We start from the raw sequence: 26,145 nt of genomic DNA, 5'->3' as shown, positions 1-26,145 counted from the left end.
GCGAACTAAAATTGTGCTCCAGGAACTACTTCAGGACCAAAAATTGGTTTTTGCCGGCGCTCAATCCGAACTCATGGATTACCAGGTAATTAAAGCTAAGTTTCTTTTTTGATATTTGTTTTACAATTGTATTATTACTATTGACCGTAGGAGAAGCAAGTTCTGAATCCGCTGTACACGTACATTCACCTACCCAAGTGCTGGGAGAAAAGGAAGCAAATATTGGTGGAGCTCAAAGACGACAAGCTGACTACTACACTCCAGTACATCCTCGCGCGATCACAGAATATGAACTTGGAGAACAGAAACAACTCGGAGCATCGCTTCGAAGACGTCGACGGCAACTTCTGCTGTACTCGGTTTGAGGTGAACCACTTGGTTGGTGTCAAATCGCTGAAGGAGGTTTACGAGGCAGCCAAATTCTTCTTGACAAACTTGGAGATCAGCACGACGGAGGCGCTGGGGAACATCACGGTGAGAGAAGACTACGATACAGTCGGAGATGACGAATCGATTGCCAGCTTTCGATTGATCTCAGCACGTCAGGGTGGGATCGTTACGGAGTCCAACAAGGTGCTGTATGACAAGTACTATGACCACCACAGCCTTCTGGGTGGTCGGCCGTGTGTGGTTATGGCGACAGACACTGTGGATAGAGATGACTTGCACCCATACGACCCCAAATCGAGAGTTCGACTGGATGTGAGCGCGGTCTTAATCTTCATGCTGGAAACGAGGCAGAAGAAAGAGTTTATGAGCAGGGAGGAAGACGTCGGGAGCGGCCAAGACTCTGACGATAAAGACGTGAATGTGGTCATGCAATCTGCAGTCTTCATGAAGGCTCAAACTCCAGAGTTCAACGTCCCCGCAGATGCACTTAGTGCAATCGGAGACGGAACGACGAACTGGATCCGAGTCATGCGCCAATCGATACGCGAGTTTATTGACGCGTTGTAGGGCGTACATGTTAAAACGAGTGAACTACTGCATTTGAGCGTCAATTATATCTCGAATGGTCTGGATCATCACCTTCGGCCACTGGGTGATGCGCTCGCTCATATCGCTCAGAGCGTTCTCCGGAGCTTCGAATTTCGGATTATGAATTTTCATGAACGCGACTCGACGCATAACGACCACTCTTTCCTCTTCCTCTTCGTCTTCGTCTTGACTTTCCTCTTGACTCCAATCGCTGCTATTTCGTTTTGGGCGCTCTTCAGTCAATAATACAGCAGCAGAGACGTCACGGCGGATGAATTCCTGGGAGTTGTACGGGTGCAGGTCGTCCTCATCGACAGCATCTGTCGCTAACATTGCACACGAGGAGCTGTGGAATGGGTTCGGACCTTCGAAATACTGAGCAAACGAGACGGTGTTGACCTCCGATGTCACGAACTCGTGGTTCGATACAAACCGATGGTTCGAGATATACGCGCCATTATCGACGCTGTCATAGTCCTCTCGAACTGTGATATCACCCAGCGTCTCCGAGACGCTGATCTCCAGATTAAACATAAAGAACACGAGTGCGTCGTAGACCTGTCTAAGCGACTTCACCCCACGGAAGTGAGTCACGTCGAACGGTTGCCAGATGAGGTTCCCGCTTGCGTCCTCGTATTGATCACTGGCAAAGTGTTTCTTGGTCAGATCCAAGTTGCGGCTTCGTGCGCTTAAGTACGCAAAGCATTGGCGGAACTTGTCATCCTTCATGTTGACGAGTGTCTCTCGTCTTCCTGCCCATTGTTTGGGCAAATGGATGTGCGTTTTAATGGGGTTATCTGGTTGACTGGAGAGATGGTTGAATATCATAGCGCTAGTGGACGCAATTGCGAGCTCTTGTGCTCGCAGATGTTCTCTCAACTTTTGATTGTTGGCAGCGACAAGTGTGACGCTGGCATCGTCCTTGGCGTCTTGGAGAGCTGCGAGCTGTTTCTGTAGCGTTTGCACTTCCTTCTTCAAAGCGCGGGTTTCGGCTTTACGTACGATGTAGGTCGGGACCCTCTTCTTGGGGCGAGGGTTGTCGTCACGGCTTGGACTTCGTTGGTGACTCGCCATGGGAGTTGACGCAAGACACTCGAGGCCTAACGACACAAATGCCGACTGCAGACTTTTATAGTCGAACAAAAAACCCCAGCAAACGGCATCAACATTGCGTGTCAAAGCCAGGGATTACACCACAATGGTAACTTACCCAAGAAGTTATTACAAAACTTCGTAAGGTATTATATTTTACGACTATTTTTTACTTTCCATATGTACAATCATCACCTTGTTTTACGCGTTTACTGCCCCTCGAATCGACTGCACCTCGACTTCTCCCCAGCTCGCGATGCCTTCCTTCAGCGACCTCATGGCACTTTTCGAGATGTCAAACTCAGGTTTGTGCATCTTCATAAAAGCCGCACGCTGCATCACAACCACGAGCTCTTCATCGTCCAATGCCTCATCTCCATCGGAGACTTTCTCTTCGTCATCACCAGATTCCTTAGCTCCTTCACTCTCCGTCGACATGGACCGCTTGTGTTTCTTGCGTCTCATTTCCGTCAACACAGTCGTGGCACTGATATCTCTCCGTACACGCTCTTTTGGGTTATAAGGATACAAGTCGTCGACGTCGACGCTATCTGTGACCACCACAGCGCACGGCTCTCCTCCCATCTGCACGGACTGATCGAAGAACTCTGTCAGCACCACTTTGTTCACCTCTGATGTGATCCCATGACTATCTGTGGATAGCAACCGATAGTTCCAGAGTGACGTCCCGTCGTCCACCGTATCGTAGTCTTCCCGAACTGTCGTATGCCCTAGAGCTTCTGAGATAGTGATTTCCATATTAAGCATGAAATATTTAATAGCTTCGAACACTTGCTTGATGGACTGGACGCCTGTGAAGTGGAAGAACTCGAACCTCTCGCAGCAGAAATTGCCCTGGGCGTCCTCGTATCGATGGTCCATGAGCTGGGGCTTCATTAGGTCTAGATGCTGACTACGAGCCACTACGTACTGGTAGCCTCTTGTGATCATGTCACTCTTGAGACTCAGCAGCACTTGACGTCGTTCCCACCACTCTCGAGGCAGGTGGATGTGTCTGCACAAGGGACTTCCACTCTGTCGCTCCTAACAAGCAGTTCACGAGACGTTATTTAGTTGGATAAGAGCACAATATAAAGACAAATATATTATGGTAGTACCATTACCTGCATCCCGGCCAACATGGACCGAGCTCCTGCCACAGCTAGCTGCTGACCGTGTATTACATCTCGGAGGGAATTGTTGGCGCCCACAATATCCTGGATCTGGGCCTTCGCACTCCGTGGACGAGCCTGTAGACGTCTAAGCTGCATATCAAGAACTTGCAGCTGCGTCTGGAGCCGCTTCATCTCGTCCTGCCGCACCAGGTATGACGGTCTGCGGCCACCTCGACGCTCATGCCTCTCTGTCATCGTTTCAAACTAGGGTTCGTTACGAATTGTAATCATCTTTCAAAAATGACCCAGTGCAATCGTGGGTGTTTTTAGGATCAAAAGCTCGGCCAGCCCACTATCACAAAGAACAAAACCAAATTCATCAGGACCAAAACCAAATGCACCCAATCCCAATTCAAATGCATAAAGTGCAAACTCAAATGCACAAACCTAAGAAACATGATGACCACATTTTATTCATTAAGGTAGGATGTAAGGCTTGGAAAGATTCCCGCCACCGCGCGCCAAACTGAGCGGTACAGTGCAATGCTACTCACAAGCTTTCCTTGTTCATCTTTAACCCTTTGCTTTAAGCTAAATTAATGGGGTTAAATATAACTTCCGCCTTTTAGAAACTTTTTTCAATAAGATTGTAATTGAACATTTATTTGAAAAAAAGCAAATAAAAAGAGATGGACACGACGCAAAAGACGCTGACCGAGGCGACAAGCGCCACCGTTGGTAGCGTATCTTACAGTAAGGCACCGAAGCCGACACCGAGACGCAAGAGAAAATCCACGGTGACTCGACGTAAGGTGTGTACCAATACAATCTCATTGATGCATGCACTGCCATTGGGGCTCTAATAACATGTGATAAATAGGAGGAAATCGAGGAACTGGAACGGGAAGTGAAGGTGTTGCAAGCTCAAATTGCTGCCTATCAGAAGAATGCGCAGACAGCAGCCAGACGCTCCGAATTAGAGCAGGATCTACTCGAAACGAGCTTCATTCGACAGTCAGTACTACAACAACAAGCGTCGCTAGTAAATGTCCAGTCCGCTCTATCCCGACTGACAGTACGCGCTACAATCAGTGTTTATTTTTGCTATTTGCCAATGCTGAAACGCAGTGTTAAGTAGATGACACAACCAGTTGCCCCTCACGCGTCGAGTATCCGTCTTGGAACGGACCTCGAAGCGCGCTGGAAGACGTTGACGGAGATGAAGTCAATCATACTGCAAGCAGCGCAGTATTACCTTTAAGAAAGAGGGCGTTATGTAGACGATACGAGTGCATTCTCGTACTCTACGCGCTTCGTAGAGCAGAGCGGCTGCTACTGCGTGTCGGAAGTTGACACTTGGAGGAATGAGGGTTGCGGAGAGGCGGAAAGGCGCTTGTACTCGTCATGGTGTTTTGGAAAGCGATTGAGCTGGTGGGTCTTTAAAATGCAAAACTAACTGACACTACATGCAGACGGAGTCCCCTTTGCCCGAGCTGCCTGCCCAAGCCTTCTCATCGCTCACGTTGAAATACCCACGTCGCTCCCATTGATGTCGCTAGAGCTGGAGCCACTCTGTCGCCCGTGTTCATCGCACTGTGACCTGTGTCCACTTGACACAGTGGGCCAACGAGTAGTACGTACCAGATTCTCCCTGATGACACTAGATCTGTTCGTCGATGTCAACGACGTTGACGCTCCAACACGCCCACTCGACGAACGGCGAGACGGTCACGAAAGTACTGGAACTTGGTTGCTCCCACAGCCTTGGTGAAGTGGTCGGCGATCATCTCCGCAGTGGGACAGTACTCGATGCGAATGTGGCCCTCCTTCACCTTCTCACGAAGCCAGTGATACTTCGTGTCGATGTGGCGCGAGCGTTGCGTCACGGCCTTGCTCTCCGCCAGGTGTTGGGCCCCTTGGTTGTCTTCGAACATAGTGATCTGGTCAGCTTCCAGTCCCAAATCCTTCAAGACCAAGTTGATCCCAATACACTCCTGAACACCGCTCCCCATCGCAATGTACTCAGCCTCGATGGAGGACAGCGTCACCATCGACTGCTTCTTCGATCCCCACTCGATCAGGCAGCCGTCGTAGAAGATAGCGTACCCCGTCGCCGACTTAGCATTGCGCTCCACTGCGAATGCAGCGTCGCAGTATACAACGAGTCCTTTTACAGCACTGCTCTTGTATACCAGCCCAAAATCTTGAGTGTTGCGCAGGTACCGAAAGACGTGCTCCACACCGTGCTTGAGGCAGTCGGTCGGAGTCTCGATCTCTTGAGCAAGAATCCGCACCGCAGTAGCCATATCCGGTCTCGTGTTTACCGCCAGATATAGCAGCGCTCCGATGGCAGGACGGGGACGAAAGTTGATCACCTCCTGCGCCTTGAAGAGTTGATCACGCAAACGTCCCTCCATCGGAGTGCGTGCTGGCATCGTTTTATCCATGTTGAACCGCTCGAGGTTCGACTTCGCATACTTCTGCTGCCCGATAGTCACTTCGTCACCACTTGGTGACCACTGCAGCTCCAATCCAAGGAAGTAGCTGGCATCCTCGAAGTCGTTCACGTCGTATGTCGTTTCCATAGCAGCCTTGAACGAGGCCAGGTCCTCATCGTGCGTTGCGAACACCAACATGTCGTCAACGTAAACGAGTATTATCATCAGATTGTCGTCATCCGCGCTGCCCTTCGAGAACAGGCAGTAGTCGGCTTCTCCTTGATAGAAGCCTTGACTCTCCAGAAAGAGACGCAGGTTCTCGTACCAGGATCTTGACGCTTGCTTTAGCCCGTAGAGTGCCTTGCGCAGACGCCATACGTGTTCATCAGCATTCTTGTAGCCTTCAGCTGGTTCCAGGTAGATCTCTTCGTCCAAGGCTGAGTTGAGGAACGCGGCCTTCATATCCAGCTGCATGCGCTTCATGCGTCTCGCCACCACAATGACCAGCACAAGACGAAGAGTGCTGTGGCGCACAACCGGGCTGAACGTCTCAGTGTAGTCCACTCCGAACCGCTGGCTGTACCCCTTAGCGACGACACGTGCTTTGTACTTGTCCAAGCTGCCATCCGCAAGAGTTTTCTTTTTGAACACCCATTTTGACTTCACAGCAGTGCGGCCTAGAGGCAATGGTACTTCTTCGAACGTCCCGTTGTCCAGAAGACTCTGGATCTCGTCGTCCATTGCACGCTCTCACTCGCTTCGATCATCAGACGCGTCGACTTCTTCAATGTTGAGCGGCTCAACACCCAGAGCCCAATTCGTAATGTCACTTGGTGTTAGCTTGCTGTAGATGTAGCCGTCTCGAACACTCCTACCATCAACTGCTGCTGGAAAAACACGCTCTTCAACCATCGCGCAGACCTTTACCATGGACAAGTGCGACTCGTCGTAGTCCAGCTTGCGCTGACTTGGCCTTGGGATCCTGCTGGACTTGCGAAAAAGATTCTTTGCCTTCTCTAGACGCGAATCACCTCGAAGCCGGGCTTGCATACGAGCGGCTCCCACTGGTTGAGAACCTCCACTCGTTGATTGATCCGGTGTTTCTAAATTGCTGCTTACTGCGCTCGGTGTCGGCGCCATTGCCACGTCCTCCTCACCGGGTGTCAGGGCCATGGACACATCTTGCTTTTCTTTTTCAACTGTCTCGAGACGTGATAAAAGCGTGCTGTTAACCACATCCAACTGCAAGAGATCCAGCTGCGAGCTTATCGTGATCTCGTCTCCATCTTCGGCAGGAAGGAACTGGTCTTCGTAGAATACAACGGTGCGCGCCGTGATTGCTTCACCAGTCCCATGGTGCGGAATGTACACCAAGTACGCACCACCTGTAGCATACCCGATGAAGATGCCGTTGCGTGTCTTGGAGTCCAGCTTTTTACGGTGCTCCTTCGGCCTTCGGGACCAGTGCTTGCACCTTACATCCAAAGACTCGTAAGTTGCTGATGTCAGGAGCTTTCCCAAACAAGGCCTCCATCGGCGTCTTCCCATCAAGCACCTTCGTTGGACAGCGATTCCGCACATACCCAGCGCACACGACTGCGTCAGCCCAGTACACAGTTGGCAAGTTGGCTCCAAGCATCATGGACCGAGCCATCTCGACAATTACGCGATTGCCACGCTCGACCTTCCCATTCTGCTGTGGACTGTACGGAGTCGAGAACTCCTGTACAATGTCGTTCTTCTCACAATAGGCAGCAAACACACCACCTGTGTACTCTGCAGCGTTGTCTGACTTGACGAACGCCACACGATACGTCGGAGCATACGCCTTCATCTTCGCGATGCAGCCCTTGATAGCATCCAGTTGAGCTTGAGAGCTCTTCACACGAAGTGGATACACCATATCTAGATGAAATGGCTCCACAACAACGTTCGCCATACCAGTAAAACCTTCACGAGACGTCACCTACATTGGCCCCACGTAGTCGACTGCGAGCAGGATCTGGTTTTTCTTGAGGACGCGCTTGTCCTTTACGGCAAATGGCTTCTGTGACAGCTTGCCACTCACGTACGTTGGGCACGCTTGCTTCACAGCACCTTTCCATGGTACTTTCAGCTCTCCCAGTAGCTGTTGAACACTTTGCACATTTAAGTGTCCAAAGCGGCGATGCCACGTCTCCACATGAGGCGCTTTGCTCGTCATCATCGCGACATCTTCGACGGGCTTGCTGGCAGCATCCAGCACGTACAATTGGTTGTGTGCTCTCGATGCTTGTATGGTCACTCCATTCGACGCGCGAATAGCGCAACCAACTCCCTTAAACTCCACCTCCCGCGACGCGATGCCGCCCCAACAGACACGAGGTTGCGGGCTAGTCCCTTCACATAGAGCACAAATCCCCCCGAGCGTTCTGGGCGTGCTTATAGGACATCTTGGAGGACGCATACCTCTTTCCCGTTCTTGTACAGTGGTGCTTGCCCCATGGCGGTTGCCACCAAGCTGTCCACGATCCACTCTCGCTTGCACTCGTCGGTCACGTCGTGGACCGAGAACGCCACACTAGCGGCCTCGCCGCCCTTGCCCTTCGGTAGCACTCGCTCCTTCGAGCAGTCTCGCGCGAAGTGCCCCATTTCTTGGCAGCTGTAACACTTGACCTTGGTCATGTCACGTTTATTCTTCCCCTTCTTGCCAGCCACTTGTTCAGCAGAGAAGGCTCCATTCGATGCATTCGACTTACCACTGCCATTCGTCGAGCGACGATTCTTCTGCTGGTCTCGACGAATTGCCTCAGCTTGGCACCGCGTCACCATCGCCTCGAATGTCTGGCACATCTCGAGAACGCCGACAAAACCGTTCCACGCAGGTCCCAGACTCTGCATGAAGCTCTGGCGCTTCTCTTCGTCCGCCAAGTACACACGCTGCTCTTGGAGGTCCCCAATCACCCTCTTGGTGGTCTTGATGTGCTCCGTCATGGAGTCACCATCAGCGAGGTACAGACTCATGTACTCTCGTTTCGCAGCACCGACGCTGGCACTACACTTCACGTTGTAGGTCAGCCGCAGGTGGCGCAGCATGGCCAGCGGGTGATCAAACAGATACGCCTCCGCTGCCAGTTTCTCCGTCAGCGCCGACAGGATGATCGGTGACGCCATCTTCAGCCGCATAACTTGTTCATGTAGTGGTGTTCTCGGAGCCACCGTCCCGGACGTTCCAGCGGCGACAGCCGCATCGTACACCTTCAGCGCTTCAGCCTCCGCTGCAAGCCTGTCAGCCGGTGGCGCATCCTTCTCGACGTCAGCCCAGAGTCCCTTGATCTCGAGGACCAGCTTCACCTGGGCGCCCCACGCTGGGAACCCAGTACCGTTGAACTGCTTCAGCTTCGTCGCGAACGCCGTGGCCGTAGTTGCGGACGTCATAACCTGTCGAAAGTTGACACTTGGAGGAAGGAGGGTTGCGGAGAGGCGGAAAGGCGCTTGTACTCGTCGTGGTGTTTTGGAAAGTGATTGAGCTGGTGGGTCTTTAAAATGCAAAACTAACTGACACTACATGCAGACGGAGTCCCCTTTGCCCGAGCCGCCTGCCCAAGCCTTCTCATCGCTCACGTCGAAATACCCACGTCGCTCCCATTGATGTCGCTAGAGCTGGAGCCACTCTGTCGCCCGTGTTCATCGCACTGTGACCGTGTCCACTTGACACAGTGGGCCAACGAGTAGTACGTACCAGATTCTCCCTGATGACACTAGATCTGTTCGTCGATGTCAACGACGTTGACGCTCCAACACTGCGGTTAGATCTACGACGTCGTGCCGTTTGAAGGCGTCAGCTCCGTTAAACAGGTGTTCGACGCTCTGCATGACTATTTTTCCAACATGGAAATCCGTGTTACAGAGAGTCTGGGAGATATTACTATTCGAGAAGATGACGGTAGCTCCGAGCCGGGGATTTCGCAGTGCCGCTTTGTGTCGTACTTGACTAGCGGCCCGTTGCTCGAGATGAACAGCGTCATTTGCTCAGAGTATAGAGAGACAGACGACGAGTACGGCGACGGCGGCCCAGTGGGGATTTTTACGGAGGACTTTGTGGACCAGGACGATCTGTATCCATATTTCCCAGAAGAGCGGGTTCGGCAAGATGCCACAGTCATGACGCAGGTTCGGTCACATAAGACGAAGTTCAAAAACGCTGAAGGAGTCGAAGAGGAACGATCGATTGTCGTGATGCAACGCTGGGCCCATTGCCGAGTCCACAAGCCTAAATTTCCCGCCTCCTAAACTTGCATTCTGTCCGTCTGTCAATAAGTCCGTCCGGTTCCTTTCTTGCTGCTTTTTCCTGCCTTTTCGCATGGCTACACTGGACCTGGCTAATACAGTTTCGTCCCATCCTATCGACCGCGCCTACCTTTCTGACTTGACCTAGCTATGCTAAAATTACAATTATATCCAAAAGCGGACACAATTAACTCGCGCCCTGATTGGGCAATACCTGCCGACCTGTGACACTGACTGGATCTGTCGCACGATCAGACCGCCTCTCGCCCTCGCGATTGGACGTAAGGTAAACATTTCTGCCGAGCACGAAACGCATCGATTGGTTGCAAACAGCCAGGCGAGCCTTGATTATTGACATTCAGCTGCGCAAAACCTGTCGTATGTACTGCAAATCGGGCACACTAACCACTTTATTTTCTAAGAGCTCTGCACACATCTCACATAGAGATATTTATTATTATTAATGTAGACTTCACAGACCAGTATTTTGTAAGAGCTCAGGGATGTTATTTTCCACACACTTTTCAAAGTAAAGACATTATTAATAGTATTAATATTACTAATATAAGCTTCACAGGCCGCATTTGTAAGAGCTCGGCGATGCTATTTTCCACACACTTTTCAAAGTAGAGACGATAGTATTTTTTAATATTAAAGTAGGCTTCACGACCAGCGCTTTTTGTAGGGACTTTGCGAATATATATCTTTTTTACGTCACCTGGCACTCACCACTGCCACCGTGCAATGAAGGCGCGCGGCTGCACGGTCATTGCACTATCTGCTCCCGTGCACCGCATCTGATGGATGCATGCGCGCACGGTACATAGTGTTTTTAGTCACTTTTATTGCATGTAAAGTATGTATTTGTTTAAATATCTGACAGTATTACTATTAAAGCAAAATATTAAATATCAACTTTTGAATATTTTGCTAAAAAATAAATTCCACTCTTACAGTACCGTGCTACTGGCTAATATTTGGACGCAAGTAATTGGTTAAAACAATATAATTTGCTAACATACTCACAATTTGCAAAATGGCGGGCCCTATGTGCAAGCAATGCGAGGCGAAGATTGACCCGCTTCTGCTGAACCCGCAGCGGTCTACGACGGATACCCGGGCGCGTTGCGTCGGTTGCGGGAAGCTGCAGTACGGTTACGCGCTCCGTACAATCAGCGGACGGGGCAGCGTGCGGCACTGTATTGCGTGCAAGAACAGCCCAAAAGCGGTTGAGTTCTGGGAGGAATAGCCCCCACCACCTGATTCGGGCAAAGTGCGCCGCCAGGAAAGCCTGGCGAACGTCAAGAAGGCGATGGGTCCTGACTGGTACCCCAAGAAGAAAAAGAGACGCAGCCGCCCTCGCAAGCTGACCGCCCGAAACGCCAAGTACATCGAGCAAAAGAAGCAGCAGAAGAGCAGGTATTTTGGATATACATCCTTATAGCCCCTTACCTCGCATAGTTTTGTATACTGGCTAACGGTGCAAGGCTTGGGGTCGCACATACTGTAAGCTGACTGTGGCGCTACCAAGCGTGTTGACGCACCTATAGAGCGTAGCGCTTTCATAAAATAACTAGCACGAGGTATGTACTGTGTACCTCTGCAAGCTGGCCGTCCCTATCTGCATACGCGTCACCGTAGATGGCACGTACACTCGCTCACGTGGGCACACGCAAAACCATGTTATCTGTACCATCAGCTCTTATAGCGTATATTGCACTAATTGGCGCTCACAATTTAAACCACAGTATTGAGTGGGAACTACGTGCGACGAATAAGCTGCTGTTTAGATAGATACTACCACTGCATGACAGTGCAGACCGTACAGATGGACGTGGCAAGTCGATGTGGCTGTACGCAGTACTGTACTTTAGTGCCCTGCCCATAATGACCGAGATAAGAGCTCGGTTGAGTCGCGGACGACTATAAGGTGTGCCCGCCTCGCGCGTATATATCGCATTGGCTACTGCTAACAGACGCGCGTTCAGCATACCTGTATCGCTGCAGTATGACCTGTGTCCAGTTAGTGACCTGCTTGGTCATATAGACTGACACATCAGAAGCGTAAGCACCGTAAGCCAGCACGACGACGCAAATGCACCGAGAAAGCGACAGTGGCCCTATGCATAGGTTGGGTATCACGAGCGCGTGGCAAATACACTCATTTACGACCTCGCGATAAATGCACGGACACATCAAATAGCACGCCGAGCTGATAAGTAGGCAGCGAAAGTACTCCACCTAATGTACATGAACTATTATTCAATTCAAGTCTAACCATCACTGCGATCTGATACTCTGCCTACAGCCATATATCTTCGTATGTTGCAGCGGTCAAAAGAATGTGCACGCAGTGGTGCCTCTTCGTCCGATCTGGACGAGGCCTTTTGTCGTTCATATCGAACTCAGTATAATGTCAGTCGGAAAGGATTTACGCCACTCTGTCAGTCAGTAGCTATACAAATAAGTCAGAAAGTACGTCAGCTATGCAAGTAAGATAAATGCATGCGGAAGATAGTGGAAATACCCTTCAGTAATATCACAAAGAGCTCAGCAGAATAATTTCAAAGCATAATATTGATGTTTGTGGCGACCATCGGCAAATACTACCTATCCTAAAAGATACTTCGCACGCGGAGCTGATTAACATTGCTCTATTTGGCCGTCGCAATCGATGATATGTGTCGACTGCCTCACGGCGATGACGTGCAGATGGGTAATATGTGTGAGTAGGCGTATTTATTCTAGCTACACTGGGATTCCTCACCGATCTACGCATATTTCGTAGCATCATTGATACAGACCCGTCTTCCGTACAGCATATATTAGCTTTGCAACCACGCGCGCCTCCGATTCGTGTCATTTTGGGAGCAATGCGCTCAAACAAGATTATAGACAAAAACTTCCCGGGTAAGACGGTGCTCTTCTTGCAGATCACGTTAAACCCTGGTCATGTCTACAATAACATGTGAGCACTACGGATACAGTGTGCGGTGCTGTTTTGGAGCAAAATATACGTAGATCACAGTATACATGTACTATATGTTGCTTCGCTTTAAGTAGAAATTCTAAGCCCACCGCAGCGCAGCGGAGGTGGTCGGCCCTCTCTACACCAACCAACCATGCCCTAGCGTCCGCGGAGCGGGCGTCCAGAGCGCTAGTTGCCATTGTCACCTAAAACCCTTCACGAGATCCGAGAAAAGAGTTCGCATTGGGGCGACGTCAAGCTGATTGCTGTCAGGGAGATGATTTACCGCGCCACAACGTCAACTCATTCCTGATAAACATGACACGAGGTACCTTACTGAGCGCAGTACACACGGACTATGAATGTATGCGCTGAGTATTGATACTTCGAAGTATAAAGTTGCTGAAACCGGTACAGTACAACCCATAGCCGAATGTCGTAAGACCACCCGCAATAATAGCAGTATTCCATTGACCCCCCGAAAGCGAAGCCTGTACACGATTACACCGCGGGTTTCCAGTGAGTCGTAAAATGCTTTTGCCACTCTACTTGAGCATGCTCACCTCGGTTACTGCTGCAAAAAAAAACATCAAGCGTGGTGTTGCTCAAGGTATCGTCAGACGCGTTGCCATTTCCACCACGTTGACGACTAACGGACTCATAATTTCGACTCTGTGGATATGCCGTTGTTTGTATAGTACATATGATCTAGTACAGCACACGTCGGTCACTAGTTTTCCCAATTTCATCTTTGCTATCATCGTCTTAGAACTTGTGTCAACTACCTTCGCCTCGCTTCAGGAGCACTGTGATGTGTTAGAGCTTCACCTCAAAGCTCACGACTATCTGATGTAGCTGCAGCACGGACTTCAATTGCTGATGAAGACCTATCAGCTTCAAGTACTCGAGTCAGTGTCACACTCAAAACTTGAAGCATGGCTCTGAGGGCTGACACATCGCGCTATCACTGGAATCGCTTAATGGTCAAGATCAGCACCAGTACCAGGCCAAACGAGTACCGCATATGCACGTTCCCTAGAATTTCTCAGAGTAGACCGCTTTCGTCGCTGCGAGTATCTCTACATTGGCTCAAATCTAAAGACTGCTGCATTCGACTTGGAGGATTAAATTAGCACGATTTGATGTTATCCACAACGAAAAGCAATAAAACGCAGTTATATTTGTCTCTGTTCCGCAGATGTAAAACTAATCTAGTCACCGACGTCGTAAGATCCCAGCTTCAGCGAGAGTTTTGTCCATTTCGGCGAAAACCTATTTAAGCTTAACCGTGTCATTCGTGCATTGTTCGCGAGTCAATACATCATTCAATGCCCTACTCAATTGAAGGTTCATAGTATACACCTTAATCATTTCGGAATCCGTGTTGCGCATGCGCTGTTCAATCCATGCCTGGCCCACTTGAGCAAGAAATATCGCCTCACTATCAAGAGCTAGTTTCTCGACAAGCGCCTCGTCTCGATTTTTCTTGACTTGATCGCTCCAGCGATGTTTGAAGTCTCTGTCAAGTGTATACAACTCTCAACGAATACGTCCATTCTTGCCGGTGCGAGCTGGCACTGATGCTTTAGCGGAGTCTGAATGCCACATAGGGCACCTTTGCTGGCGCCGTAAGCAGCAGCGCACAGGGTGTGACCCTTAATAATATACTTTTGATGAACCTCAATTTTTGCTCCTTCGATATTTTGCTCGGAAAACTTATCTGGGAGCTTGTCCAGTCTTTGAATCCACTCATTGCTTTTGGATGCTGTTCTCATTGATTCCGCAAAGCTAGTCCATAATTTGACTAGTGCAGCAGGGCTAGATCTTTTACAAGGATCATAAGACCCAGCCTTGTGCGCTTCGTAGAATCGCTTCTGGAAGAATAGATCTACAAGATAAGACGCTCGGATCTTGCTCGAAGGACACATAATATGCCTCAGTTTAGAGCAGTCATACAGTATTGTTTGCGCTCCGTTCGGCTTGTATCCAATCATCCATGGATGAAAGTCGCTGAGACAGGGACAGCGTGTGTGCGTTAGCACGTTGCAAGTCATTTAGAGCAGCACAACTAGCGAGGATGGAGTTATCTGCAGCAACCGCTGCGTTTGAAACAGTGCTTGCAGCTTCCCCATCACTCGATACATTTCGCATGCTTGCGTTGATTGGTCGTCCTTTCGGCTTGGTCGATGAAGCTCTGGGCTGCGTCTTCCTTTGTTGCTGTGATATTGTCACGATATCTGCTTCGTTCTCTGTGTGCCGATGGGGATACTGGTCCCGAAGTACGTGCCTTAGCGTAGTAAGCATGAAAGAGCTTATTCTACCGTGAAATGAGCAATACATGACACTTGCCTTTTTCTCCTTTCATCCCGTTTGCTCTCTAGTTATGTTGTAGCCGATTTATAACTCCGGAGTATAATTTGCTACATAGTAGTACGGATAAACGTTTCTGGATTTACCGTGTGTGCGCAGCTCCTTCAGTAACGCAAGTTGTATTTACGATCAGCATGGGCTAGCTCTAAATGAGCTGCGGCGTACAGCACGATGGAGAAGCTAAACGCGTTATCCTTACGACGGACAGCGCTCTGGAGCCAATCGTGGTGCTCCTTGGTAGAAGCAATTATCTTTAGAAAGTGGATCTGGTAGCATGACTAGGGCAATGCAACATACCCACAGTTAGTCTCTTACCGCAGTATTGTCCGCATCCGCCTCTTACGTCCGACATCGTCACGCTCATCATGTTTTGGAGTTGATATCCACAGTTTCCAATGCGGTCGTGATCGCGGTAGCTTAATAATAATCCGTAGATCAGCATAGGCCGGTGTCAAGCACTGACTTAATTTACCTCTCCCTTGTAATATCGATTTTGTTTTACCAAAAATGACTGCTCTGGGGTACTTAACTATAGGAAGGTCACTATTGTGCAGGACGTCCGATCCTTTTGAAAACCACGAGATTTTTTTTCAATATAATAAGGAGTCGACCGTCTGCGTTGCACGTAAATGCAATCGGCGTCCGTGTGCTGTCCCTCTATTCGCCGGACATGCCCTCTCCGGCGGGGGTAAGCACAGAGAGCAACAAACAGGTAATTACTATTTGGAATATCAATACAGAGAGGATCGTCTGTTTGCGAAAGCTAAAGAAGTACGAGCTGCGCAACATGTTTAACATGGACGAGATCGCCAATTATAGTGGTTGAGAGCTCTCGATGGCCGTTAGCTTACAAACTTTAGATAAACTGACCTCTATCCTCTCGTTAGTGAATAGTAATACAAAAATGTTTATGCGGAGGTAGTTAACTATTTATTTTGTCCGTTCTGTAAAAGGTGACATAACAGTGGCATCTGCTGTTTCCTCCTTTATTTCCCCACAAAAATGGTGGCAAACGTTCAGATCCGTATTGCATGTAAATTCAATCGTTTTTAAAACAAACACGTGCCAGCCAGCCGACCCAATTTGTGGGCTCTGAGTCAAACTCGGGAAAGCAAACCGAACTTTGCGACTTTGTTGTCAGAGCTTGCAATGTTATGGCTTCGAGTAGGGGTTCCTGCTTCAGTATGTTTCTAATCGTTTCCTGTGATAAAGAGCGCAGTAGCTGAAACACGTTTTGAGCCGACTACCCAAGCTGGACCTGGATCAAGAATGTATTGTCAGCAATGTGGCGGCCGATCTGTCGTCGCTGTGCATTTGTCAGCCTGTTTTGCGACGTAGGTGGGGTCTTAACGGGCGAAGGTGTAAGCGGCATTGCAATATAGGGTTAGAAACTGATAAATGCCGCCGAAAGCCGGCACCAGTCGAGCCACTTCGTAATTAACCAACCGCAACGCCGGCCGACCAATGCTGTGTGTACCGTATATTGTGTACAACTCTGAATAATGGTTCCTCTAAATACTAATAAATGCGACCATCCGGCGTTATCAATACAGAGAGGATCGTCTGTAATGTCGACCACTAGAATATCAACTACCGGTACCACTAGGTGAGTCTGAATCGTCATGAATTTTGATGTTGAGTCTATGTGTTTAGTTGGAAAAAATATGGGACTTCTCGTATACACTCAAGAAATCGAACAAGAATGACGAACTACCCGATCCGATCTGAGCTCTACGCGTTAGCAACCGGGGAAGAATGGGGCTGTTACTACTTTTGGTTGGAGGCATCGAATAGGCTTCAACAGCTTTTTATCGACATTTTAATATTTCTAGAGACAACGTTTGCGAGATGCTTAGATTTTTTTTGTCTCTAAAACGCAGAGGTACGTCGACTCTGCTCGTGGTGACACCGAGTTTCGGAGGGCTGCGTTGCAATTAGACCTCAGTACTAAAGCTCCTTCAGGAAATGTATGAAGATGGTGCAGATAACGAGGTTCTTGCCTCCGGACGTGAAAAGAGAGGCGACGCTTACGAACATGAATATGGAGCTGTGGTAGATGGGTCACAACTTTCTGGTCGAGAGGAGGCAACGCAAGATCACGTTCCGCAAGCTGAAACGAAGATGATCAAGCGGACGCGCCACTACAAGGTAGAAGCGATAGCCGATCGCCACTTTTTGCGCACGCCCAAGACATGGTACGACCATTAGTAGATGGATTGCCACTTTCAGACCACGAAGATGGTGCACTATTTCCAGAGGCATGGTAGACGACGTGACGAGCAACACACCGCCACTCGCTTTCGAATTTGCCGAAGAAGATGCTCTCGATGACCTCCACTTAGAACATGGCGAGTATGCATGCACTTTATTAGACATGCGCTACAGCTTTGAAGGATGGCTTATGCCCGTTGCTCATTAGCAGCGGACAGGTGTACCACTCAGCCAGCTGCGACTTGGAGAATCAACACATACCGACGAAATGGTGCTAGATCAATTTTTAGCAGTGAGCACGAGATCTGCCCTGACACAGTTACGCTACTAGACGGATCTCAATATGCTGGAGCAGCAGATGACGACAATAATGCTGAGTGGGCCCGAGCGAGAGTCCATGCCGATCAGATTCGGCGAGGGTACAGGATTGCAAATGATGCAGCACGACGCGATGAGCGGTCTGCGCGCAGAGCAAATGTGCAGCAGATGTGCTGCTGCAGCCAAAATAAATGCCTTATGTCCGATCCGGACGTCGATGTGGCAACGTCTTGCGCTCAGGTTTATCAATCGAATACTTGTTGATGCAGCACAATGTCAAAGCTTCTCCGGCCTCATCGGCGACGGCAGACTGAAAAAAGACCAGAAGCTGAGTCTACATCAGCGCAAGATTCATCAAGCTGGGATCTCAGTGCTTCCAGCTCGTCGGTAGTACATAACAGCGTTACCAGTACCTCCAGTTTCTCGGTAGCAGATAAAACAAAACCCGGTACATATGTTGCACACTCAACTTGGCCAGCAAGCGTTGCTTCGACATAAGTGTAGTGTCCGGAACAGCGTCAATCTCATTGCAGATCACACAGACGTCAATGATGTTGCTGTCAGCAGGTACTTCTACGAAATGCAGCGTGGTGACGTAAGTTTAGCTAAGACGCTGCCTGGTCGACCCGAGCACGCAGTACACATTCAAGGATATTTTCCTCGACTGAACGCCCTGCGTGGCAATGGGCTATCCTATATCGTCGCCAATGGTACTACCGGTGGTATAAAGGCGTGCGGGAAAAGTTTATTTTAAATGAGCAACAAGGCTATTTTTTATTTAGGGGGATCAATTATTTTCAAGAGGCTTCTTTGTATTATCGACATATGCGTTCTATGGAATAAACTTATTTGCCCTCTATTGTTTTGTATTGCCAACTAGGGGCTGACAATATTTGCAGTAATAGGGTCGTGACATGTGGTTTCGTATTGCTGACCTTAATAAGCTGACATTATTTTCAGAGAAAGAGCAGGTATTGCTCTATGTAATGTATTGACGACATTAATTAGACGGTATTTGCGGTAATAGAGGAGATAGCGCTATATGTAGTGCACTGTCTACTATGATCTGACGTTATTTTCAGTATTAGAGTAGGTGGCGCTCTATTTCAGACGTTAAAACTTAGAAAATTAAAAATCTAGAAAAACTAAGCCTGTCGTACGGAGTTTTCTAAGCCTTCCCGCATAGCGTAATCTTTAATTTGTCTTCGATGCGCCTGTTCAAGCATCTTCGGGTCTCTTTAAACCGTGCAGCACTCACAATTGACCGCGTTAGGGCCGAGCTAGAAGCCGCAGAGCGCATGCTCGCCGTCACGACATTCAGATGGGCATCGTTCGTCATCCCCCGATCTTTTTTTTCCTCGGAATCTGAGTCCAAATTCGATTAAGAGGCGGAAGGGACATCGACTCCGGCCAAGGTCCAAAAAATGTCTGACAACAGTTCAAGTTCGATAAAGGAATTCGCCAGATCGGCTTCCGATGCTCCCTAATGTCAAGCAACTGAAGAATCGGTCACAGAGACTAAGCATACCTGAAGGTTTTTCGATCATGAAATACGCCGACATGATGGAGTGGGCCTCTCCAAGAATGTGCACAGCGCTTGAGCAATTAGACTAGCTAGTAGGATATGGGCACTGATGAATTGTGGTTTTGTCAGTAGTCTTTGAGCTTTCAGCACGAGCTACTTGTACTGTATTGCTTTACAGATCCTCTATAGAATAAAGAGGTTTCTGTCGGGATTATCTTCACGTCCAGGCGATTGTTCAGGACTGCTCCTAGGCAAGTACTAGGCCAACGTTTGATCAAAAGATTCCCGGAAGGCCTTGGTGTGACGGATGGTACTTATAAAATCCATTTTGGCGGATGGACACTAGTTTTGTTCGGTACCGTTGGGGTGCGTTACTCGGCACTGAACAAGAATCAACGGAAGCTCTACCCAATGGCGTTCATGTTCACTCGGACGGAAACAGCCTTCGCGTATACACGGCTCTTTACTGTCCGCAGGGACAAATGTGATTCGGTTTTTAGTGGAGCTTTGGAGCTTAACTACGGATCCATGGATTACTCTGCCGCTATCGCAAGTGCCTTTCGCCAAGCCTGGCCTAACATTAAACGTTTGAGCTACTGGCCACATTGGTATCGCAATTTCAGAGGCAAAAATGGTTTAGTGACACTGCTGGAGTGCTGCCAAATCAACCAAAATCCGATTGAATCCCATGTTGAACAATCAAGACCACGGTAGTAAGCAATCTTCGAGCAGCGACGGGGCACGTTCTGGCTGGAACGTTGCCTAAACGCTTGGTCGGATGTGCTATGGACATCAACGCTGAGCCTATCAGGCATTAAACATCTGGACCAGTGAGCGCACAAGGTTTGCAGATGGCTGTATCTCTATGCGAAGAAGACAATCACTACCCTACTCACAGACGAAAGTCCAGACGGGCGATTAACAGCATCCAAGAATGCGTTTAAACGCCGACCACTACATCGTACGCGATGACAACCTCCACGGCCTTAAGCTTAACGACAATCGAACCATAAACGCACAAAGCCTCGCACAGAGGTAAGCTCAAGCAAAACGAGACGGTGGAGAACATCCAGCTGCGCTATTTGTCGATTCACGTCGTGAAAATGTTTAGAGCGAATTCCTTTCGAGCACGATTGGGACAACCCTCCTCGGGCAACACCAAGAACACAATGATTCGCCGTAAGTTCAAGTGCGACTGTAAGCAGGTTTACCAAACCGGCTGGATCTGCGCTCACGCTTTGACATGTCTATATCTCGTAGCCTCCCTAGACCTACAGGTTATGCTACGAAACCTACCGGCTCGAAAGCCACCTGGACGACCTCGGAAAAAGACAAGATGCCTGGATCGTGACAGAACTCGAAAGTCGCAATATGCTGTGTACTCGCTGATCAAGAGGTCGGTGGATAAGCCCGCTAGTGTTATCTGCTGAAGCATTCTGATGGCCGATCATATAACTAACGACAAAGACGGAGGAACAGAGCTCACCACGTTGAGACAGTCAGGCCACCTTTCATGAAAGACTGTAAACGATACTGGGCCATCGAATTCGAGGAAGGAGAGGAAGCCAGTGCCTTAAATGATCTGGCAAGAGCGATTAACTATTCGTACCAGATGGGACACAATATTGTACCCAACTAGAAGCAGCTGCTTGTATTATGCATATTTAGTCTAGAAATATCAAACAGAAAAACTATATAATCACCCAAAAAAACAGAAAACCCTTGTAAGGGAACATCCTTCATACGTTTGGCCAAAAATAGCATTAAAAAAATCCGCCCCCAAGGCGTGCAGGTGCTTCTTGCGGCGACATTTCTGACACATTCGCCAGTTGAGGGACTATCTGAGCAGCGACGCTGTCCCTGAACGCCAAAGCGATCGAGCTCGACGGTGTAGCCAAGGACGGCTCCATCCTCAACTACGCCATGTCGGAGCACATGGAGAACGCCTGCCAAGGTGATTGCACCACAGCAACCCAACTTTCGCTTTTGACGTGATCCGTGTACCTCGCTAGATCCCGCGAGGCTGGATGAAACGTGAAGAAACGGATCGTGGGGGAGGCTTTCTGAATCCGTTACAGATGCGCCGCGTGTGAAGGGATCGCTGGACGATGAAACGGAACTATCATGCGGTCAACTTGTATATATAGCCGGCGGTACGCTCTTACACAGCATGAATTTTATTGTACGGTACCTTTCCAACGTATTATCGTGTATCGGGCGACTGAAAGAACACGACTAAGCGCACCGTTTTTATGTGGGATTGCAACCTGCACGCAGTGGGGTTAGTGGCCCTCGTCCGAAGCCACAATCGTACCAGCATCCGACAAAACGCAGCTGAGACGGACTAGCCCGTGGTACTGCGCCTCCTGCACGAACTCAAGAGCGTAGTTCAGGTCCTTGACCTCCGCCCAACACGACTTGTCCACGCTCAGTGTGGCCAGCATGGCAGAGAATTTATTGCGGTCCTCTCACTGGTCGACGCTCTCCGGCGACGTGCTCAGAAGATTTGACGCCGGCCTGGGACAGCGGCATGACCAGGTTGTTCGGGATCTGGCCACCTACAGACACGATCACACCCTCCGGGCTCTTGCGGCCCCAGATGTCCGGCTGAGAGCGCGCTCTAGACTTGGCTCGTCGAAGTACACAGACGGTCACTCTCGTCGTGGGCCTTGCTCACGGTCTCCGGGGTATTGCTGACCACAATCGCCGCCTTGTCCACCTCACGCATTTGCGCACAGCACGGACGCAAAACAGTTATGCATAAAACATTCACCTCTTCCTCCTGATCCACACCCTTTCTGTGGATCCTTCTTATCGTTTTCTCTAATGTGATCAGCTCACACCATTCAACCTCCGCATACGAGCCGATGCTGTTCGCGCCGCACCACGATGGCTCCTCCGAAGCCGCTGTTCGTCATGTACTGTACAGGTTGTTGGTCTGAGCCGGGAACTCATCAGCCAACGTATGGATCTGTTTGACACACGGCACAACGCCCGACCACTACGTACCTGCATGCCCGTGGCGTTGGCAGATTGGAGACTGTTCACCTTCAATGTACACCCGAAGCTCTCTATCGGCGTGTCTAACGTGAATCGGGGGTGTACCGACTAGCGCAGTGACGAGATGCGCGGCAGCTTGGACAGGAACCAATTGTCGATCTTGGTCAGCTCGTGCACGCGGTTGATCGTGTAGCCGGCGTCAAGAGCAGAAATGACGTTGAACAGGCGCTCATCCATCGGGGGAGCTAAGCCGCGCGTCCCGCACCTCCGGCGACGCAGCCGTCCAGACCGGCCAGGTTTGGGCTCAGCATTGCACTGTCTTCTAGATGCACACCCCGAAGCTGCAGCCGACAGACATAAACTCGCCCACGGACAGCACGTAGCCGCTCAGTTCGTTGGACATACGTCTTCAGGTCCCAACGAGGCAGCTTGACCACACAGTTGTTCAGACTTTGCGCCACAGTAGGCCGTGTCGCCTTGGTCACGCTGTTCTTGGGCTAATGCCTAGCGAGATCTTGGTGGCTATGTAGTCAAGCCCGTGGCGGTGGAGGCGAGAGCATTGGAACAAGACAAACGAGCGCTCACCGCGATGATGCAGTTACGCTCCGGGATATTAAACTCGCCCATAATGCCAAAGTGACGCACAAACTTTTGCGCTGTCGAGCGGAGCTTGAAGTAGTTGCTGTTCTCCGTGATACAATTATCCTTGGTGTCACGCACTACCTCGTACTCGACCTGTGCAGATTCAGATCGGCCCGAATCTGTTTGATCTGGCCGTCGACGTCGAGCCGTGCAGCGCCTTGTGGCCAGCACACGCTGCTCGTCGTCATTGGCAGCGAAAATCAAATCGAGGAAGCCAAGAACGATAGCAGAACGCACCAGCACAGAAGCCGATCTGCAGCCCTTCGACTGACTCGGAGCGATCGTCTCGCCAATCTCCGCCAGCTTGGCCGCCAACTTCTCGCGATCCTCTGTGTCGACGACCGCGCGCCCGTGACGCGAACGTTGTGACGCTCTATGTCGTCGTTCAGGTACAGCCCAATGCCGACGACCAGAGCCGTCTGCGACATACTCACCAGGATTTCATCCGCCTTCTCCTTATCGATGATCTCCAGCACCGCCTTGGCACGCACAGGCACGAAGTACACCTTGTAGAACGGAAGTTTGGACGTCTGCACCGTGGCGATGTACGGGTTTCACCAGCGCGACATGCACGCCTTCTTCCGAAGAAGGCGTGCATGTCGGGGGGGGGAAACTGTGGGGGAGAGCATGAGGTGGCACCGGTGTACCACTATGGCTAATATACCTGTCACGCTACGTTATCCCAGAAAAGGAGATATTAAATATGAACCAAGAATTTGTTCCCACAGGCAATTGCATGACGGATCTCACGGTAAATCTGCAAAATCGCTGTTGATTAGCGAAAGCTAAAAATAATCACACCAAATCACGCACTCGGAACGCATACATTGGGAGCGTACAGTAGGCCCCAATTTAGTCTTGCCTTTCCTATTAGAATACTTTAATGACTCCCGTTACGGGAGTCCCGTAGGCGAACTCCAGCCAGGTCGATAATGGTTTGCTGCTCTGTTCTGGTGGTCTCATCTTGGAGAACGTCGATCGGACGTACAGAGTCGTGTCCGCGGCTGTGAGATGTTGACTTGTTCCTGGAGTGTTTCGAAGAGGAAGGGTTTTAGGGTTTCCGTGAGACGACCGCAGGCCTCCGGGTGGAGCTGCTTCGAGAACCTCGACAAGAAGAAAGACTGGTGTTCGTGTATACATGTTATGCCCTTGTTCGACTTATCGTTGGCGTCCATGAAGCAGGGCCTCCATCCTCAGGCAGAGGGCTCGAGTCCGGTGCGTATCCGTGATTATGCTGCGTAGTGTAGCAGCGGGTAGTGCGTATGTCAAAGTACGCCTGGTTCGTACCGCGGTTGCCGTACTTCATCTTGTATGTGGTGGCACTGACGGCCGGAGCCAGGATCTGGTTACCCACCGAAGATAGGCCTGGAGTTGTTCTGGCTGAAGCAACCGTTGATGCACCAGCGGATGCTCTCGACGGTCGTGGTGGGTCACCAGAGCCGTTACAGATAAATATACCGACGTACGACAGCTCACTGTTGGGCAAGTCGTGGTCGCAGAACACAAGCGTGAGATCCTCGTTTTGGGGGACAAGTACTGCACGATGTTGCTTGAAGCACTGCTACATACCGAAGTGAAAGTTTACGATCTTAGGAGACACGCCCTTGTTGTACACGGTCACTTCCTTGACGGTCCCTTCGGCCACGAGGTTCATCTTGTTTGGCCACGAGCTCAGTGGTTTGGCACGCAAACTCTATCTCGCACCGAGTGACGGTCGGGGCGAGTGAGTTACTGGCCGCCAATCTTTATCGGCCCCGTTGATGTGTGATGCTGCATCAGTTCTGTTTTGCATCTGTTTGCGTCACGAAGCTTGCTCATCTCCGCCTCCGAGCGTTATTTCTGCTATTTTGAAGCATGTTTTGCAGCTTGTGTGAAAACCGCACCGTCAAATAATTAAATTTGACTGAGTTATGGGCTCTCGACGAGTTGGTCGTATCATTGTGTCCAGGAGTGTACATCCGATTGCTTAAAATCATAATTTTAATTTGCTGTGATTGGCTGGTGATTTTTCTGACAGGTAATTGGCAGTATCTACCCATACAAATTTCAAGTATGGTCCTATAAATCATCATGTTTATCCATAAATATATAAAACCACAGACTTGAACACGACAATACAGCGAATTGAGATACCAGAAGCTTTTTTGCTACTTTACTAACAAATTTCCAGCAATTGGGGCAAATAAGTGGGAATTGAGTCTTGAGTTTGCAGGCTGTTTGGAGTCGAACCTTACTCGCGGCTTTGTACGGACTGTATCTTTTCCTTACGGGCTTTAAGCTCGCGCCAAAATTGCAGTTCAAAACACAAACACCATAAGCGTAAAGTCAGCCTGAGTTTTGACAACCACTCTGGAATTTTGACAGGGTTTCCGAACGCAATGCGGGATGTTGGCGTACAAGTCATCACCGTGGACGTATACCCTGTCGAGAGGGAGCATTACGCTGCCTGCGTGATGAAATCTCTGCTTCGACGATTTACCCCGGTCTAAGATATCGTAGTCGCGCTTCAGTAGAGAGGCAACGGCTGCGTCATTCGCGGCAAAGACGCGGGAAAGTTCCTGGGCTGAAGCCCTCCGTTTTGGTTTTTTTCTCGTCTTCTGATGAGGAAGCCAAGATACCACTAAGCCGGTCAAGTCTGCTGATCTGGTTGGGGTTGGTCGCACTGTGGTGACGGGTTTTTTTCCAGCTCTTTCCGGCTGCATTTCGCGCCAAAATGAATGAATCGATTTCGCACTTCCCGATGATACAATTTGGAGGTTTGCAGCTAAAAAATGTCGCTATTGCGCCTGGCGCAAGATCGCACACACTTTTTATTTTACTTTTCGGCTTCATTCAAAATCGCACTTGTTTGCCACATTATGTGGTGCTGTGCTGTACATGTATTGTGAACATAGTGCGTCTTTTTCTTCCTCCGTGCGGAAAATAAATCACCTTGCCGATCATTTTACAGTCTACGCAAATTAAAATCACCTCTAACTGTGCTACATGTAATCTCGTGCACATACACATAAACATTGTAGCACAGCAGCGGAGGCCATAGTGAACGATGCGTTGAAGAAACAAATGGGGGAAGAGGGCTTCGATTGTTCTAGAAGGATGACAATGTACGCTCGCGAGAGTGATGGTATAGCGCACATACAAAAGATACACGGGAGACGTTGATATTGGCTCGTGACTAAATGAAAGCAACACCCCTAATATTGTTCTCGAAGGCGGATC

General features: G+C 49.7%; 3 protein-coding genes across 3 annotated transcripts; all 3 read right to left on the bottom strand.

Moving 5' to 3' along the window:
• Positions 1-2,271: 2,271 nt before the first annotated feature.
• PITG_06033 (uncharacterized protein) lies at positions 2,272-3,212 on the bottom strand (the record flags this gene model as incomplete). The annotated part of the gene is made up of 2 exons (XM_002998197.1): positions 2,272-3,114; positions 3,195-3,212. The coding sequence occupies 2 exons, from the start codon at positions 3,210-3,212 to the stop codon at positions 2,272-2,274; spliced, it is 861 nt and encodes a 286-aa protein (XP_002998243.1).
• An 18,354-nt stretch (positions 3,213-21,566) lies between these two features.
• Positions 21,567-21,728, bottom strand: PITG_06032 (uncharacterized protein; the record flags this gene model as incomplete). Its single annotated transcript, XM_002998196.1, has 1 exon — positions 21,567-21,728. One exon carries the CDS (start codon positions 21,726-21,728, stop codon positions 21,567-21,569), a length of 162 nt encoding a protein of 53 aa, XP_002998242.1.
• A 664-nt stretch (positions 21,729-22,392) lies between these two features.
• Positions 22,393-24,580, bottom strand: PITG_06031 (uncharacterized protein; the record flags this gene model as incomplete). The annotated part of the gene is made up of 6 exons (XM_002998195.1): positions 22,393-22,606; positions 22,690-22,781; positions 22,870-23,345; positions 23,915-24,118; positions 24,214-24,462; positions 24,496-24,580. The coding sequence occupies 6 exons, from the start codon at positions 24,578-24,580 to the stop codon at positions 22,393-22,395; spliced, it is 1,320 nt and encodes a 439-aa protein (XP_002998241.1).
• Positions 24,581-26,145: the final 1,565 nt, after the last annotated feature.

The sequence above is a fragment of the Phytophthora infestans genome, genomic scaffold (assembly GCF_000142945.1).
Source record: "Phytophthora infestans T30-4 supercont1.9 genomic scaffold, whole genome shotgun sequence".
NCBI classification, from domain to species: Eukaryota; Oomycota; class Peronosporomycetes; order Peronosporales; family Peronosporaceae; genus Phytophthora; species Phytophthora infestans.
Note: the sequence above shows the minus strand (reverse complement) of the source record. Positions and strands in the feature narration are given on the sequence as shown.